The sequence below is a fragment of the Phodopus roborovskii genome, unplaced genomic scaffold (genome assembly GCF_943737965.1).
Source record: "Phodopus roborovskii unplaced genomic scaffold, PHOROB, whole genome shotgun sequence".
Classification (NCBI taxonomy): Eukaryota; Metazoa; Chordata; class Mammalia; order Rodentia; family Cricetidae; genus Phodopus; species Phodopus roborovskii.
Window position 1 is genome coordinate 26,767,702 of NW_026126571.1, and position 20,066 is coordinate 26,787,767.

Below are 20,066 nucleotides of genomic sequence, written 5' to 3' on the forward strand. Positions count from 1 at the left end.
TTTCTTTCAAACCACCACAGTATTCTAATTTTGTTGTTTATAGTTTTTGAAGTTAGAGTCTGAAGGAAATAATTGCCTAAAGTACTAATTCTTATTAATCATATTCTTAAAAAGCACATGTAAGCAAATACACATGGTTACTTTATAACTAACTGATTGTCTCTGAGTGTGGCACATGCCTGTAATCCTAATAATAGTAAGGGTGAGGTGCCTCGATCAGGAAGAAGTTCAAGGCTAGCCTCAGATATGTAGTAAGGCCAGCCTAGGTTACATGAGACCACATTCCTTTCCCCTGCTAAGTGCTTATTTAAAGAAATGGCAGATTTTAGCCAGCAATGGTGGCACACACTTTTAATCCTAGCACTTGGGAGGCAGAAGCAGGTTGTGTCTCTGTGAGTTCCAGGCCAGCCTTGTCTACAAGAGCAAATGCCAGGAGAGGCTCCAAAGCTACACAGAGAAATCCTGTCTTGAGAAACAAACAAACAAAATAGTTTGATTTTATCCTTTAATGAAGAAAGGAGCTTGAAGGTGGAAGTGTTGTTTAAGAAAGACCTAGTTTGGTGTAGCGGGCACAGGCTTGTGGTCTCAGTACTCTAGTGGTAGAGGTAGAGAGTTTGAGGACAGCCTAGACCACACAGCAAGACCCCGAGTAAAAGGGAAAACAGTCAAGCTGTCAGCCATTTGCTTTGTGTCCTGAGCAGACTCTCTGAAGCAAAGCAGCATGTAGTTTTTCTGGTCAGAGTGACACATTTGACTGGAGAGAGCACAGAGGGGCCTGATTGCGTTCTAGGTTCCTTATATGTGTGGAGGAGATATGATAGAAATGTACTTTCATTTTTAAACTGAATGGCAAACACGTTCTTTCTATTAGATTTTGCCTATTAAAACGTGAATTCTGGGGCTGAAGAAGTGACTTAGTGGTTAAGAGCACTGGCTGCCCTTGTAGAGGACCTGGGTTTGGTTCCTACCACATGGTGACTCACAACCATCCCTAACTCAGTTTCAGGGAACCCAAAGGGTGGCAAGGTCTCCATGAGAGTGTCAATGTCACCATAGATTAAGAGGGTGTCCATGCCAAAGGAAGCCTTCCAGGGGTGTGTTGGAGCTGAGCTGGGGAAGGAGGTGTCTTGAGTGTCAAGGCCATTCAGCCCAGAATGGGAGCTACCCAGACAGGAAGGTCTGTATCTGTATAGAATTAGAATCAGTATGGTAGGAAATTGGTTCCTTGTACAGTGGGGAGGTTTGATTAAAGTCAGTAGGAACCAAAAATTAGGGGAAAAGGAGAGAACAACAGTGACCACTGAGTTGTTGGTTTGGAGTTGGGATTGTGTCACTCAGAACACATAGTTTCAACACCTGCGAGTAGTAGAATTTCAGTATAAATGTGTTATGAGTAGTTTTTTCCTGCTGCTCTGGCCCCACCGCCACGCCAGCCCCAAATAACACACAGAGACCCTGTATTAGATATAAAGCTGATGGCCTGTTTCTAATTTCTTATTGGCTAGCTCTGTCTTAAATGTTAACCCATTTCTATTAATCTACGTGTTTCTACGTGGTCTCATCTTACCGGAGAGAGGGCCCAGACCTCTGTTCTCGCCACTCTCTACATGCTGACTCTTCACTACTTCTTCCTCTCTTCTCCTGGTCTCCTAGTCCCACCTATCTTGCTTTCCTATTGGCCAACAGTGCTTTATTCATTAACCAATATGAGAAACATATTTACAGAATCATATCTCTCATCAAAGTGATTATGGCCATGTGTTTGTACATGCAGATTGCATACTATATGCCTCAGCTTGTCTGTCTTCCGAGGATATCTCCCAGCCATAGGGATTCGGCAGGCCATATTTAAATAGAATTTTCCACTAAGTAGAACCAGGACTCCTTAAGGAGAGATAATTGAAGAGCTGGATAGGGAAAGGCCCAGGTTAATTTTGGATTTTTCTTGTACAGAATATAAGAATGTAAGAATTATTGGGATATTTTAAAGGAAACAATCCCTTAAGGGTCCTCACACAAAATTGGGGACAATTTAAATATCAAAATAAGTAATTATTGTAATGGATTTGAAGCTACTGCATTTAGTTGGATAGCTTGAATCCATTCTGATAGAAACCAGTAGATGAATAGTTTGGAAATTTGACAAGAACAGGTTTCTTTTGTAGTTTCAAACTTACCTTTCCACAAAATCCTAATTGAAAGGAAGAATATCTTAGAGTGAACCAGCCTGGTAGTCACTTCCTTGACCTGGGACCAAGGAGATGGGGTCAGCAGAGAGATAGCAATTCCAAGTCACCTGTGGTCAGCCGAGAAAAATCACAAAGCAGCAGCTTGTGATAGTCTTGTCTCGTGAATATCAAACTACATGTGTCTAAGACTGATTTTATCATCTCTCTGTTCAGCCTGCCTTTTGCACATCACAAGACACCAGACTTCTGGTTTAGGCCCCTGGCCTCTCGGTTGCCTTTGACTCCTCTCCTGTTTCTTGTCAGGGGCCATGTTGGTTTTGTGTTCAGAGTCTGACTTGTTTTATCATTGCCACTTCAGTTCTCCTTTCTTGATTTATTTTCTGTAGTGCCTATCACCTTTAATACCTTATGCAGTCACCCATTTAATGTTTTGTTGTTTATTGTCTGATGCGCTCATAGCCTTAAGTGATAGCTTTGCTTAGAAGCCCTGTGAAAGCAAAACATGTCTTGTTTACTGTGTTAACATGCCAGGTACAGTGCTGGCTCGGAATCAAGGTTGTTTGGTGAGTGAGTCTCACCAAGAGATTCCTGGGTCAGTCTGTGGTGTGTGCATTGGCAGAAGCCCTTTCAAGTGTTGCTTGTGGGTGATCTTGATGGTAATCCATTCTGATGTTTCCACTGGTTAAGAAGCACTGGTCAGAGTGAGCACTTGGGGGCTGAATTCACGAAGCATGCCTCTATTGATTAGCCAGATAAAGGCTGGGACAGTTACTTTTCTCATCACTGTGATGAAACATCAGGCTGAAGCTAATGAAGGAGGGAAGGGTTATTTTTGTGTAGTTCACAGTCCACAGTGTTGGCAGTGTATGTCAGCGTTTCGTTACCTGCAGATGGACCAGAAAATAGAGCAAGCATGTAGGCTGGAACCAGAGGTGGGTGAAACCTAGTGACCCATTATTTTTGCCAGCCAGGCCCCATTTCATGGAGCTACAGCAGTTTTTAAATGGTGTCACAAATTGTGGAATGCATCCTCAAAATGTTAGCCTGTGGGGGCATTTCAGACTCAAACCAAAACATTTAGGTTGACATGTTGGTACATTTCACAGAGTGTGTAGAAAGAAAGGAGGGATTGCTGAGTAAGTTGTAGAATTTCAAAAAAGGAAGTACTTACCCACTTGAAATATTCAGGATCCAACATTCAACGTCCTGGAAGTGTGTGTGGCAGGCTTATTGAAGTAATGTACTGTGACCTGTCAATGATGGCTTTCTGAGCCACTGGTAACATTTAGCATCCAAGAGGTTCACACACTTTCCTGATTATGGAGAATAGTCACAAATGGCAGATATTCAAGAAAAATATTTGTGTTTTACTACTACCATAATCACAGAAGGTGCAATATTCTGGATGTAGGATTATTATTATTATTATTATTATTATTATTATTATTATTATTATTATTTTACTATTCCATTTAGAAGGTGACATTTCTGAAAGGTGTGTTTAATGATTGCACAATGTCTCTACTATAGTTTTCTAGTTCAGGGCCTTATTTTAAGGACCCCTTGTCAGTATTAACTCTACAGGAACCTTTTGCAAGTGGCTCTTTGTAGGCAGCAAAAGTGGTTCTCTGTTTTCTGGGCAGGTCTGTCACAGTAACAACGCATGGAATGGAGGCTCCATAGCTGTTGAAAAGCAGCATTATAATAATGGTGACATATACAATGGACTTTCTGGGCCATTTGTAACCTCCTGATTTATCTCTTTGTCTCATAAGTGAACTCCTTTTGTCAGGTCATGGGTTCTAGTATTGGATTTGGAAGTTATGTTGGCCTGATGTGTGGTGAGAGTGTTATGGGAGATAAGAGGAAAGAGGGGATGATTTTATTGAGAGGAACAAGAAGGTAGGAATTAAGGGACACAAACAAGTGGTATTTGAGGTCTGTCCTGCTATTCAGGCAATCTTCCATGTGGAGTGTTGTAGGGATATTCTAGAGAAAGAGAGCAGAGCAACTTGTAGGCAGAGGCCTGGAAACACAATCCATTGAGGGTTAGGAAACAGGTTGGGGATTAAGTGTAAGATGAAATGTGTCCTGCTGGGTAACCCAGGGTATTGGGAGAGCTGTGCAGGCCCTGAGATGGTGAGTATTACATTCAACCTTGATTTTGACGTTGGCAGGAATGATGTCAATTAGGGTGATGGTCCTCTCTGGACCGGAACTGGCCGTCCACTCCAGGTGAGCAGTTTTTCTGAATACTTTTCCAGGACTCGTGCTCTTCATTCTTTGGATCAATTCATGGTGCTCCTGAGTCTGAGTTGACATTTTTTTTTTTTTTTTTGGAGTTTTCCACTAACTACATTAAATAGTCATTGGCCTTTGATTTACCAAACCACCCAGGGGTTTTGAGGGTACTTGTGGCTTTGTAGGCATGTGTTTCTGTTGTTTGCCACAGGATGGCATCGAGTGCAAGGTTACTTGATTAAATTTGTGGTGAAACATTTACTAAGACTGTTGTTTGTTGTTTTCAAGACAGGGTTTCTCTGTGTAGTCCTGGCTGTTCTGGAACTTAGAGATCTGTCTGCCTCTGCCTCCCAAGCTCTAGGATTAAAGGCATGTGCCACCACTACCTGACCTTATGACTATGACTTTAAAAATTTTTTCTTACATTTATTTTCACATTCTTTGAGTATTAATTTCAGTGTTATGGATACTCATGTTCTATCTTTAATGCTTATTAAGTTTCCTTTGCCATTATTGCTGCTGTGTCTGCTGCCTATCTATCTATCTATCTATCTATCTATCTATCTACTATCTACCTACCTATTTCTGCCCTTTCCCTCCTCTCCTTTTTCCCTCCCCTCCCTTCCCCCTTCCTTTTTCCTCCTTTTTCTCCTTCTCTCCCCCTACCCTTTATTTTCTGAGACAGGGTCTCACTATGTTGCCTTGGCTGGCCTGGAACTCTCTATGTAGACTAGCTTGGCTTGAACTCACAGAAATCCACCTTCCTCTGTCTTGCTATTTATTCATTTTTAAAATCCTTTACAAAATAGGTGTTTGTTTTAAAAAAATATAAAGCTTTTCAGAAACGTGTAACTGGGAAGTAAAAGCCCCTCCTGATTGCACTCTGTTCTGTGGGTTGTATAAATGATGATGGGTTTTGGAACAACACATTTCCTGATGATATGTAAACATTTCTTGGTGCGAATAGAGAGCCTACTTTGTATTTATTGTCAATGTTTTTCTTCAGTTTGTTTTGTTGAGTTTATTTATTTTAGACCCTTTTTTTACATATTGAAGTTGTATAAACCTCACATCCCAGCCAAAGGTAGAGAGACTTTGGGGATTATCAGATTATTTTCTTCTTCCCATTTCTAAATTTTATATCTCAGAGGTGAAGATGGTTTAGAAGTGACTCAGGTTAGAACTCTGTGAACCTAGTATTTTAAAGCATTTTAAAAGTATAGCGTTTCTTCAAAGAAAAGGAAGGAAGATCTTAGTAGCAGTAATATACAGCTAATAGTCTGTCATTGGATTCAGCCCAGGGAAGAGAATCGATAGGGGACACCACGGAGAGAGTACAGCGGAGCCAGGGCCCTCGTGACCATTTGCAGTCTGTTTCCTGGTTCCTGTGAGGCAATTTGAGCATGTTTTCTGACATTCATTAGCTGTTCATATATTACTATTATTTACGAGTTGAGGTTTTCTTTTGTTTATTAGTTTTTTTCAGGATCATCCATATTATAGAGTGGAAACTGGGGTTGATATAATTTATATTCTAACATATATAGAAAAGAAAAGCTTCCAGTACCTCTGGGTGATTTTCTGTCCTTTGTTTTTGGAGTTTTCTCTTTCAATTCAATTGGTCTGTTGACTTTCGAAGGACATGTGTAATGACAAAGTTATTTCTGAACTGGAAATTGGAAACTTTTGAAATTCAAGAAATTTCTCTGACAATGTCTTAACTGCTCTCAAGAAAGTATATGAAATGGACAAAAATAATGAGTGCTGTTTTTTTCCATGTGCTTTTCTGTTGTGAATGAGGTGACATTTGATAATGCTCTGTGCCGGGCTAAATTGCTTGTTCTTAATTACCTGTAAAGAAGACAGATTTAAATGTCTGTATGGCCAAAATCAAGTGCCATTTAAAAGGAAAAGTAAGTTGATGTAGAATGTATGTTAATGGTGCTTGTTTTTAAGGTATAATTTAAGTTTACAGTATTGTTACTTGATGCCTCTTTCCAGAAGGGAATAGAGAAGCAAGGCTAGAACATCTGTGTCCTAACACCTCATGACCTCAGTTAGGTGATGACGAGGTTTCTTTATTGTGTCCTCACAGTCAAGCAGTCAGTTTCTGTGATGAACCTGTTGTCATTGTTGAGTTTACCCCAGACGTCTCATTAACGTGCCACATTGCAGCTAGCAGTTGAAGAATAAACTATGAACTGCTCAGACAGTATATTAGAAGCAACTGTTTTTATTGTACTATAAAAATGTGATTTTTGCTGTCACCTCTGTACTTTTTTATTGGAAATGTTTATAACTTTGCTTTTAAAATTTCTTATGAAACTATTTGCAAATCGCACACTTAATAAAGTGCTTTAGTCACAAAAAAGTATTGAAGTAGTGTTTGAAATATTGATTAGTATTATTTATCACTTTTCTGCTATTTACTACTATAATTTAACCTTGCTTAATGAGATATTGGGGCTGGTGAGATGGCTGTGTGTCAAGGTACTTGCTCTGAGGGCCTGGATACCTGAGTTCAGTTTTGGAATCTGTGTAAAGGGAGAAGGAGAAAACAGACTCCACATAGTTGTCCTTGATCTTACATCCATGCCATTTCACCCTCCCCACCCCAGTGTCTCTCTCTCTCATACACCCACACACAATAATAATTTCTTAGAACTATACAGCACTCTCACCAATATATCATACATACGTACATACATAGAGCTTGTTATGGATTCCACCAGGTTGCACTTTCCAGATCCTGTGCATGCTGTTTGTCCCTCAGTTGCATATCTGTAATGGGATTCTTATGTAATATGCTGGCTGTTGCTTTCCTGTGCACGGCCTTCCAGACCCCCAGTGATGATACCTCTTCTCTCTTGCAGGTTGTTTCTGAGCACCTTCACTCTAGCGGTTTCAGCTGGAGCTGTTTTGCTTTTACCCTTCTCAATCATCAGCAATGAAATCCTGCTTGCTTTTCCTCAAAACTACTACATTCAGTGGCTAAATGGTTCCTTGATCCATGGTTAGTATATATTACTTAATACAATCATGACTAATGCTTTACTTTTTTTTAAGCTGGAAAATAACTTTATTTGTTCTAGGGAGTTGACTCTGGTCTTCTCAGAACTTCTGAAACTGCTTCTTGGCGCCAGCAGCCTTAGTGACCGTGAGCACATTTAAATGCACAGTCTTGGTCAGGGGCCTGCATTCTCTCAAGGTGACAATGTCACCAATCTGTACATCCCTGGAACAGGGGGACAGATGCACAGACATGTTCGTGTGGCGCTTCTCAAAGTGATTGTACTTTCAGATGTGATGGAGATAGTCCCAGCAGATGACAGTGGTCCTCTGCATCTTCATCTCCGTCAAGACACCAGACAGGAGCTAACCTCGGATAGAGACGTTACCAGTGGAGGGGCATTTCGTGTCTATGTAGGTGCCCTCGATGGCCTCCTTGGGTGTCTTGAAGCCTAGGCCGATGTTTTTGTAGTACTGAGGGAGCTTTTCTCACAGCAGAGCCCCTTCTTGTTTTGAAAGATTGTGCTCTGCTTTTGGTGAGCACATTCGGTCTGAATGTCTACCATTTTCCTGGCAGCCCGAGGAAAAGAATAATGCTTGAATTTTTAACTGCACTGTTTTTCTTAGTTTTTTTCTACAATTTATAACTTCTTCCAGTAAACCATTGTCCTGTTAGGGTTTCTATGGCTGTGATAAACGTGACCAAGAGCAACTTGGGGAGGAAAGGGTTTAATTCAGATTACCCTTCCACATCAGAGTCCATCACTGAGGGAAGTCAGGACAGGAGCCTAGAGGCAGGAGCTAATGTAGAGACAGACTATGGAGGAAATCTGCTTACAGTCTTGCTTCTCAGGAGGTGCTCAGCCTGCTTCCTTACACATTCCAGGAGCACCTGCCTAGGGGAGTCACTGTGTCCATTGGGCTGGGTCGACCCACATCAATCACTAGTGAAGATAATTCGTCACAGACCTGCCTATAGGCCAATTTTATGGAGAAATTTTCTTAATTAATATTCCCTCTTTATACATATTTGTAGGTTTATGTCATGTTGACAAAAAAAATTAACCAGTTTAACTGTGGAAGACCTCTGTGAAGTCAGAAATTAGCTTTTACTTAACATTGCTAGCTTTAGTTGGGTATTTTCCTTTACTTCGTTAAGAAACAGTTCTCATACTTATTATAAGTTTTGCACTCGTGTGTGAGTGTGTTTGTGAATGTGTTTGTGAGTGTGTGTGTGTGTTTGTGAATGTGTGTGTGAGTGAGTGATTTGAAATAATGCCTCACACAATAGTCTCAGTTGGCCTGGAATTGACTTGGAGGCCTTGAACTCATGGCAGTTCTCCTCTTCCAGCCTTTCAAGTGTTGGGATTACAGATGTGAACTGCTAGCCTGGGTACTGACTTGATTTTGATTCATGTAAATATTGTAGGAAAAGACTTCTTGGTCCATCTGGATGTGTCAGAGGACCTCAGTTCCCACAGAAGATCTTGTAGAGCAGAGGCTACAGTTGCTATTTTGTTTTCTTAGCCATTTTAAAACATGACACAATAAAAACACTGTCAATTTAAAATTTTAATGTGATTTTAAAGGTAACAATGGTATCTGGGTATGGTAGCACACACCTTTAATCCCAGCACTGGAAGGCCGAGGCATGCAGCACTCTGTGAGTTCTAGGTCATCTAGGACTAGATAGTGAGACCATAAACCATGTTTTGTTCTCTCTCTCTCTCTCTCTCTCTCTCTCTCTCTCACACACACACACACACACACACACATACATTTATGCATACATGCACACACTCACATGCCCACACATACACACAAGACAATACAGATCACAAGAAGCTGAAGTGAAGTAGATCTGCAGTTCAACCTTGGGCAGGGCCACTGTATTGTCTCAGGCCACTACTCTCTTAAGTAGAATGGTAAGTGTACTCTGCACACCTGCTTTTAGGAACATATCTAATAGAAAACACCTGCCTTTAATAGGCACTTAGTATGTGATAGCTGTTGTATGAATTTATATATATGCACTAAACTATTCTCTCTGCTAGGATAGTTCTTTATGGTGTCTGTTAGACTGGATTATGGCTCTTGGGTGCTTGGATAGCTTTCTTACTCTTTCCGTCCATACCATTCCTATTTTTAGTGTTGATTTTTGTGGCTAGTCTTGTTAATTATGATATTATTACTGTCAAGCTATTTTTATTATATTTATATAATTTGATAATTATATGGAAGGTTAGATAAGTTATTTATGAATGCAAAAGGCAGGTAAAATTGGAACACCTCACTCGGAGATATTTTGTGGGGATACAAACCATTTTCTCTTATCCCAGTGAAGGTGTTTTATAATGGTGAAGACAGTCTGTGAAACCCTGTCTTGAAGAATAGTCAGTGACAAGTATATACTTTTTTTTTTTTTTTTTGAGACAGGGTTTCTTTATGTAACCTTGGCTGTTCTGGAACTCTCCATGTAAATGGACGTTTCTCTCCTGCCTGCCAGTTCCCAAGTAACCACTCAGAAACTTAGTATTACTTACAAATGTTTGGCTGGTAGATCAGGCTAGTTACTAGCTAACTCTTACACTTAAATTAACCCATAATTCTTATCTATGCTTAGCCCCGTGGCTTGGTGCCTTTTCTCAGGATGGCATTCTCATCTTGCTTCTCTACATTTTGTTGGCAGCTCTCTGACTCCAGCCTTCTTCTCCCAGAATTCTCCTAGTCTGGTTCTCAAGCTCAGTTTCTTCCTGCCCTGCTACTGGCCAATCAGCTTTTTATTAGCCAGTAAGAGTAGTGCATATTTATAGTGTTTGAAAAGACTGTTCCACAGTACTCTGTATAGAGCAGACCGGCCTTAATCTCAGAGAGCCACCTACCTCTGCCTCCCAAGTGTTAGGATTAAAGGCGCCTGGCAGCACCACCACCCTCTACTGTATTACTGTTTTTTAAGTTAAAGGATTTCAAATTTTCTTTTTCTAATTTAGGAGCCTTCTTTTGAGTTAATAGTAAAATGTCTTCCTTTAACAAAAATTGGCTTATTTGCCACTTAACTTAGAAAAGGCTGTATCCAAGGTACCTTGTTTGTATTATAATTTCCCTAGTTGATATTTGAGAGGTGGAGTCTCTTCTCCATGTAGCACTGTCTGTTGTGATGCTGGTTGCTGGGAAGGCCCCACTGCCCTGCTGGGAAATAGAGCTTCCTTTTCAGTTGCTGTTGTGATGTTTGTGCTGAAGCCTCCACAGAGCGACAGCGAGTCTGAAGTGGTCATGCAGTTGCTATGAACCCGCAAGCTGTCATCTAGAAATACAGTTCTGTGTGGCACAAGCGAGAGCTTTATGTCTTCTCATTTTGTGAAAATACAGGAGGCATTTTCTGTGGATGCTGTTGCTGAGGAGATGACTCTGGGTGTGAGGAGTGGCAGCTGTACTTGCAGCTGTGACTTCTTTACTGAGCACAGCAGTAGTATGTGCTCATTCTAGAATGAGTGAGAATAACAAAATGTACAAGGCAGGGAATGACATTGGCTAATTTTATTGTACATATATGCACCGTGTGTTTATAACACATGTAACTTGGATCTTTTCAAGCACTGAATCTGTGCTGATTATTTTCCTGCTCATCATATTCTTTGAAAACATTTCTAGTGCCTGTACCAGAGCTTTGTATATATTCACCCAACAACCTTCAGAGTTACCTTGTAGCTTTTAGGAGCGAGGCCACTTATGCTCACCAACTTCAGACAGATATGAGATGAGGGCTGTGTATCCCCAGCTACCAAGCAGCTTTCTGTCCTGTGGGCCCTTACTGAACTGTCTCCTGTTGGGTATCCAGGGGATTTTCACAGTTACTTTTGAGTTTCTTATAATTTACATAGATAATTAGGGTCAAAATTATTAGGCTAATAAATATTGCTAGACTATTTTCTAGAAATACTTGCTAATATCCTTCTGACAGACGGTGTAGGTGCCTTTGTTCCTAACATAAACCCAGCAACATCAAATACTGCTATCTTTGTTGCCAAGGATATGACTAAGAAGTAGTTCTCAGGATTATGAAAGTGATCTTTCAATTTTAAGGTTTCTCTACAGACATCTAATACATACATAATTTGTCATGTTCTTTCCCTTTTCTGTTTTTTTTTATTGGAGCATGTGATTTCTTTATGTGTAAAAATAAACTTCTATAAATGTTTTTATAGTTGCTATTTTGATTTTGTATGCTGTTTGGGGATCTGGAGTTTTTATATTTTTGTTGCCTGATCTTTTTCTTCCTTTGGTTTCTTTAATTATTTCTCTCTGTAAAAGATCCCCTCTCATCATGGATGTTAACAAACACTTTCTTCTTGTCAGCACTTTTGTTTGCACTTGGCTGTTTACTCTATCTGGGATTTACAGAGTCCCGTTTTGTCCCTCACCCTCCAAAGCTCACTGTCCTAATGCCATTTTACCAGCCCTCTCTGTAGTGGCTTTCATGATACCTTTTTATTTTGGAAGTTATCCCATGAGCGTCTGTTTCTTGGCTTTGGAGTCAGCTAGACCTGGCTTTGAATTTCAGCTCTGTATTTTAGTATTAGTAACCCTGAGCAAATTGTTTAAGCTTTCCAAGTCTTAGAGTGTTTTGTCTGAAGAATGAGCAGAACAAGAACCAGTCGATTGCTTTTTTATGTATGGAGAGTGGAATGTATACAGAGTATAAAGTACCAGCCTTGTCTAATGCTTGCTCCAGGGGAAGAGGAAGTAAACATCATTTGTTTTTTTCATGGGCCCACATACAGATGACCAGTATCTGGAGAAAGAGGCCCACTGTAATCTACAGCTACCCCCTGTCCTTTTGGGTTTTCATGTCCTCTTTATCCTTTTGATTGTTAATACCTCCTCATGGGATACAGTCATCTTACTTTTTATTTTTGTTCAGAGGGGGCTGTAGAGCAGGATCCACCCACATACCTATAGCGATTCCAAGTGCTACAGACTAAACCAGGCCCAGGGCCCTTCATCTCTCAGCTGAGAACAATTTACACAGACAGGAGGAAGCCTTGAGTGTTTGGGCCTCTTCTAAATGAAATCACGTGTTCTATTAGGGCCTGCTTATGCATTTCCATTTGATGATACAGTACTTTTGTGCATGCATAATTTTTGGATTGGGAGTATCATACGATATTCTTTTAAGATAGGCAGCTCAAGCCTATCATAGCCCCAAGATTTAGTCTTTGTGAAAGTTCAATATCAGGCCAAGAACTGTTTCTCAAAAGGCAAGTAGTTATCCAAAGAGGGTAACCTCCACTGTGATTCTTTGATTCAGCATGCCATATATTTTAAGCTGGGACAGAGGAGGCAGAGGTGACAAAGTGGCATAATTGATGTAACTAAAACAGAAGTAAAAGGATAAATGGTAGATGGAAAGATCTATTAGTGGTGTTTACTTTTTGTATCTTGTGCATTGTTAATAAGTTAGTGGAAGGATATGGAACTTTAGTTCTGCATGTGGATGAGCAGTGGTACAGTGCAGGGCATGTTCTGGTACTAGACAGAGGCAGCGGTTGCACAGTATTTGGAATATGCCACATACCACTGGAGATCTGACTTCAGAATGGCTATTTTCCCGCTGTGTGAGTTTAAAATTAGAAGCCAATAATGGAAACATTTTGAAAGAGGAGAGTGACAGAATTAATTTCTAGTCTTAAAGCCTGGAGATAATTTCCCAGAGTTGGAGGTGTTTTTTTCCAGTAGTACTCAGTATTTGTTTCACTTTTATTTGCTGGTGTAAAGATATACTAATTGAGTACCCAGCTTGGGCTCAGTTGTAAAAATGAGCTTTCCGTGATCTGGCTGTTCTCTTTGAATACTGCACTTTGTTTTGATTTATCAGGAACAGGGAGCTGGGGACATCATGAATGAACAGTGCAAAACCCATCTTTTCTCTCAAAATCTGCTTTTAAGATCCAGAGGTCAAACAAGTTTTTCGGTTATCACCAATCAAACTTAAAGGAAGATACATTTGCTTATGAATAGTTATTAAAAGATAAACCTTAAATTTTGTTGTACCATCATTGAATGTTAGTAATAAGTGAGTGAATTGACACTGATAGTTCAGTTTCTTGTCTAAGTTTGCATTAGCACAGGGGATAAACATTGAGATACTGTTTATTATACTAAAGCCTTGGTGTTTGGAATAGGGAAATGACTTAAATTTCTGTGGACCCAAACTGGATTGGTTTGCTGCGCACTATAGCTGAGAGAGTGCCAGTGCATATGTCTTGTTAGGTAGAGGCTGGAATAAAGGGTGCTTACAATCAGATGTGCTCCACCTCACCTTGTCTATTTTGTAGTACAGAGACTCAAATCTATGTAAGTCTATCCGATCACCAGAAGCTCTAACCCTGAGGTTCTCTCAACCCAGTTAACAGTGTATTTTGAATTATTTTGTGATACCAGCAGGTGGCAGTAGAAGATAAAGAACTGTAGTATTCTGGAACTGTGTTTGCCTGGAACTGAAATGTCTTTATGGGGCTGGGCACTGGCTGCTTACTGTCAATAACTGTCTGTGGATGCTAACTTTGACAAACCACCTTTCTTAAGTTTTGCATTCTATATATTGAAGCATATAAATTTAGTGTTTTGGAGTAGAGAGATTTGACAATTTTTATTTTATAAATTAGTATAAACATGCGATAAAATACGTGTAATGTTGGTAACAATAATTTTCAATTGTATCAAAATTGTAGAATGCTTTTAAAGGATAGACTAAATTTATTGAGCTTTGAAAAGTTGGTAAGCCACTTTGCAATGCGTATTGAATGCACATTTACCCCCCCCCCCCCAGAAAGTACGAGCCTTGTGCTCAGGGTCCTCCTTGTCTCCACCTCCCAAGTGCTGTGGTTGCAGGTGAGCCACCACACCTGGCGTTAGATACAGATAGACAGACTTCTAATGGTGAGTTTAGACTTCTTATATGTATGGTATTCTGCAATTAGATCACTATAATTTAGTTCAATTTATGTCTTCTGCCTAATAAAGTTAATTACAAATGCATGGCAAAGACATCTAATTTTAAGTTGATATGGATAACTATGTGATAACCCTCTGTAATTTTTTTTCACTTGTCCAGACGACGCTCCTTTTTTTGAGATGGGGTCTCATTTTGTGCCTGCCTGCCTGGCTCAGAACTGGCTGCATTGCCTGTTCTGCCCTCAAACTTCTGACGAGCCTCCTGTCTCTACCTCCCTGGCCCTGAGGCTATAAGCGTGTACCTCACTCCCGACAATTTCACATTGTTTTTGGGGACTAAGTTTAGGCCCTCATACTCATTCAGGAAACACTCCATTGACCAAGCTAGCTTTCTAGCCCTATCTTAGTTTTAAGTAAGTGAATTGGTTAGAGTAATTATCATTATTATTTTTGATCTGTGAGTTTTTGCCTAAGGCAAATTTTACTTTTTTGACGTTTGGTCTGCATAGAATTTGGAGTTCTTGTTCTTTTGTGCTACAAATGACAATTTTATCCAAAAACAAACAAACAAGCAACCCCCCCAAAACCAAACCAAAACAAAATGACTTTTTTTCTGTTTATGAAAATATAGCAGACATTAGCATCTACATACTTATATTTGGTTGTTTTTTCTGAGGCTGATGTTTCAATGGTGTGGACAGTTCCCTGGCAGCAGAGAGCATGGACTGGGTCACCAGCTCAGTTTATCTTTGTTGTTTTCTGCCCTTGTAATGCATTGTATGGGGAAACTTATGGGATACAGTGATACGGAGATTTAAGTATGTCACGAAGGTGTTTACATATACACCTTGTGAATTTTAGAGTACTTCTGTGCCTCTTATAGAAGATTTATGCAGATAGCAGATAGGAAGAAAAGTCCACCAGTGTACCAGATTTGTGTTGTTAATAACTTGTGTATCTCTTGGCAATTATTTTTATGTTTCATTTAAAATGCTTATTTGTATCTGTTTGTGTGTATGTGGGGGTATATATGTGAGTATTGTGTGTGGTGTGTCATGTATGCACCTGATCACACACATGTGAGAGCCAGAGCGGAGTACCAGCTGCCTTTCCTTTGTCCTCTCTTACCTTATTTCCTTGAGGCAGGGCTTCTCCCTCAACTGGAAGTGGAGATGGCTGGCAGGAAGCTCTTGGGATGCTCTGTCTCTGTGTCCCAGTGCCAGGTTACAGCAGGCAAAGCCTCACCTGGCTTCTGGTGTGGGCGCTTGGATTCAAACTCAGGCCCTTACGCTTGCAGTGTGAGTGCACTTACATTGATTCAGGTCCCGGCTCCCACTTAGTTTTTCGTCACCATCATTTTTATGTATCTTTAATGTCATATAATATATCGCATTTTTGTAGTGTAAGCCTTTTTGAGTAAAATTAAAGAATGGTAAGGAAAGAGTTGAACTAGCTTTAGCTATAATTCACACCATTTTCTTGTCCTTACTTTGTCTGAGTGCTGGTGTATTAGACCTTTTCATTCCTTTAAACCTTTGTTTAAGCATTTTGGTTGTGTTCTTCTTCTATCCTTGCTAAGAGCCAGAGTTGTAATTCATTTTACAGAGAAAGACAAGTGACAGAGTTGAAGTCCTTTCAAGGTCATGACAGCTGAGAGGTCCAAACTCTGGTTGTCAGATGTAAAGTGCTTCTCACTCAGGTAACTGCTGTAAAGACTGGTAGGCTGGCTCCTTTAAATCACAGATAGGGTGAATACCTGGCCAAGACAGTATAGTGCACTAGGTACACAGACTATATTTAATGTGTTGTGTTCTTAAAATTGAATTGAAAAGTTTTTTGGTGTGTGTGTGCTTGTATATTTGTGTGGGTGCTCTGTGTGCACATGTGTACATGTGGAGGTCAGAGGTCAACTTCAGATGTTACTATTACTCAGTCTTTAATTGGCTTGAATCCCATCAGTTAGGCTAGGGTTGCTGCTGGCCAGTAAGCCTGGGGGTCCACTCATCTCCACCCCTCTGGCTTTAGGATTGCAAACGTATTTCACACCACCTGGATTTTCACATGGGCGCTGGGGGTTCAACTCAGGCTCTCATGCTTGCAGAACAAGCGCTATACCAGGTGAGCTGTCCCCCAGCTGCTTGAAATTGAATTTCCAGAAATGTCCCTGAAGTTTAGAGGTGTTTTAGGGAGGCTGTGTGTATGTGTGCATGCTCATATGTATATAACGGGAAAGATAACTGTACTATTGCTTTGTTCTGTTTAATAGGCTCACTGATCACGGGCTCAGTTAAGCACTTTGTTTTATGCCAATGAACAGAATTAATAGGCTAATCTGTCTAATATGTCCTGAATAAAATTTTACAAAACTGATGTGTTCTTTTGGTAGATAAAAAAAATGAAGTTAATTTATGATGCCCTTCTCACCCAGAATAGTAAGTTTGAGAGGCATAGAGTAGTGGAGAGAGAAAGACGCCTACAGTCAAGTTCCAGGCGTGACATTGTGACTCAGGGAATTTATTGAAACTCTTTAAACAAAAAAATAAAATTGCTTTTGAGTAGGATTGTTTTCTTCTCCAAATTTCTGTATCTATGCTGTTTTTGGAGTTAATGTAAATATTTTACTATTGGATTCTCACAAGTGGTTTATTTCTTTTGTGTAAGGATTTTATTGAGACAGTGATCTTTGTTTAGCCCATTACAAACAAGAGAAGCCGTCCTTTCAGTTTAAAGCATTTCTTTGTCTTGAGAAGATAGAAAGTGTGGTCGCCTTTCCCAAGAATTAATACCAGCAGCAGGTATTGGAAAGTGTTATAGGACCCTGACCCAAGAGAGGCTTCACAGCCATTGGTTGTTGTGTGTAAGATCTTCTAGTTCTCCTGTTTTCTCACAGGGACTATACCCTCTCCAGAGTTCTGCCTCTAGATGCCATTATGCTGGGGACTATTGTTCCAGTTTGTGAGTTTGGTTATATTTTGTCCTTGATAATGTTAAGAGGCTAATAATTCTCCTTCTCACTAATCTGTAGATTCAACACAATGCCAATCAAAACCCCAATAGGCATTTTGGATGGTGTGGTGGCTTGGAAGTGGAACTATTAGGAGGTGTGGCCTTGTTGGAGGAAATGTGTCACTGTTTGGGTGGGCTTTTAGGTCTCTTTCTCAAGCTTACCACAGTGTTACAGTCAGTCAACTTCCTGTTGCTTACAAGATGTAGGACTCTTAGCTCCAGCACCACATCTGCCTGCATGCCTTCATGCCCCCCACCATTATGATAATAGACTGAACCTCTGAACTGTAAGCAAGTCACCCCAATTAAATATTTCCTTTGTAAGGGTTGCCTCAGTCATGGTGTCTCTTCACAGGTGGAAATTGGTTAAACTGATTTAAAGTTTAGATGAGAAGTCAATGAATTTTCAATGGTCCAAACATTAGAGGAATTCTTACTTCAATATGGGTTTGAGTCTCTGATGATCAAGACAGTGTGATAGCAACATAAAGACTGAGCAGTGGTCAACCCAGCCGGGTACTGAGTCCAAGAGCACATGCACATGTATTGCCAATTGACTTCTGACAAAGGTACAGGGATAAAATTTAGTTGGTAAAGGATATTTTTAACAAATAGAATTAGAATAGTTGGATAATCATAAACAAAAATTGACCTTTAGTCTGTAGCTGGCACCGCATAAAAAAAGTGGCTTGCAGTATCATAGACTTAAATGTAAACTGTAAAAGCTCAAAAGGTACAGAGCAAACAGGAGAGTCTCTGTGAGTCACCACTGTGCATCAGGATCAAGCAAAAGTTGTTAAGTTTGGCTTTGTTAAATTTGGTAACCTGTTCTTCAAAAAACAACCCATGGACTGGGAAAGGACACCTGCAGATCTGATACCTGTTAAAGGATTTGTTTCCAGGGCATGTGAAGAACTTCCTTTTGCTGATGGGAATGGAAAATACAACCAATTTGGAAACCATATTGTCAGTTTCCTAAAATGTCAATAGCTCCCATCCTCTGCCATCCTCTGCTGCACACTTACTCAGAGTGATAGCCTGTGTCCACTGCAAGGTTTGAACATGCATAGTTAGTGATAGCTTCATTTGTAATAACGACAAGGTGGGAACAACTAAGATGACATCTACAGGTGGGGCAATTCAGTAAAGGTTTGGTATGGTCTGTGCTATGGACACAGATCACAGTGAACAGAAGCCAGACAAAACGTAAAAATCAGTGTAGAAAACCTAGTTTTTGAAGTGTAGGATCAGTGGTTGGCTGGGTGAGGAAGGTGATAAAGAGAGGGCAGGAGGCACAGATTCCGTGAGGGTTTGTGGAAATGTCTGGAGCAATAGACATGTTCATTATCTGTTTGTGGGTATAGAGTCAACACTTGCCAAACTGTACACTTTGTGCATTAGTCAGATTTATGTGCCGTAACAACATTTGGAGTTGGTGCTTTAAAAAGAAGGTCTGCCTTATAGTTCTGGCAGTCAGGAATATGGGTCTCCTCATGAGGGTCCTGTTCCTGATCCTTGCCCACCAGAGAAGTAGTATACCACGCTAATGGTACATTTTTACAATGACTTTTTGTAAGAACAAGAATGTACTTCCATGAGAAAAGTATTAGTTCTTTGACATTGCTCTCTAGAATCTAATCATCTTCTGGGAGGCTCTGCCTCTTAAAGATTCCACCATTTCAAAATTGCCACACTGGATACCAGGCTTCCCAGACTTGGGCACTTGGGGAGGTACATTCAAACCACATCTGAACCAGAGCACTGTGTATACTTTACTGCTCAGTGAGGATGAACATGTTTTATTTTTTTATACACATTGTGGTTGTCTTCATTTCATATAAACAATTAAAAGTTAGCTCTAAGGATGGAGTTGGGGACTTGAATGATGAAGACCAGTATGATGTATTACAGAGCTTGGATGTGGAAATTTCTCATTATAAAATTGCAGATATGGGCTGGAGAGATGGCTCAATGGTTAAGAGCACTGGTTTCTGTCAGAGGAGCCTGGTTTGATTCCTAGCATCCACATGGTGGCTCACAACCACTTGTAACTCAAGTTCTTAGGAACCCACATTCTTTTTTGGTCTTTGAGGGCTCCTGCATATATATGGTACACATGTATAGGCTCACATGCATGCACATAAATAAGAAAAATTGCAGACATATGGAATTAGTAGGAGAAGTTTAGGAAATTGGATTTATTTTGCCCAAGGATATCTGAACAAATTAGTAAGTGCAGTATAGCCATTTTCTGACTTCAGATCTGGTTTTCTTTCAGTTTTGCATTAAAAAAGAACTATTTTACTAATTTTAAAATTTGAACATTTAAAAAATGTTATATGTACCTGTTTTGTTTGCATGTTTGTCTGTGTACCATGCGTGTTCCTGTTCCCAGGGAGGCTGGTACCAATGGAGGCTGGAAGAGGGTATTGGATCCTTTGGAACTGGAGTTACAGATGGTTATGAGCTACCATGTGGGTGATGGATATTGAACATGGGTTCTCTGAAAGAGCAGCACATGCTCTTAACTGTTAAGCTATTTTTCCAGCCCTGATCTGACATTTCTGAACCTGAGGTTGACTGTAGAGCAAGAGCCCTTGTTGAAGGATTGGGTACTGTCCCATGTTGCTACAGTAGGTTTTTTTTTTTTTTTTTTTAAACAGATGC

General features: G+C 40.2%; 1 protein-coding gene and 1 pseudogene across 4 annotated transcripts in view; one reads left to right on the forward strand and one right to left on the reverse strand.

Moving 5' to 3' along the window:
• Positions 1–20,066, forward strand: part of Lmbr1 (limb development membrane protein 1) — a 120,186-nt gene that overhangs the window by 21,325 nt on the left and 78,795 nt on the right. For 3 of the 4 annotated variants that reach the window (XM_051203151.1, XM_051203152.1, XM_051203154.1), the window contains one exon: positions 7,304–7,443. The exons of the other annotated variant lie outside the window; for it this stretch is intronic. In XM_051203151.1, coding sequence (XP_051059108.1) covers positions 7,304–7,443 — 140 coding nt within the window. Of the gene's footprint in view, positions 1–7,303; positions 7,444–20,066 lie in introns of those variants that run through there. 4 annotated transcript variants of the gene reach the window in all.
• LOC127235762 (40S ribosomal protein S11-like) lies at positions 7,542–8,005 on the reverse strand (annotated as a pseudogene).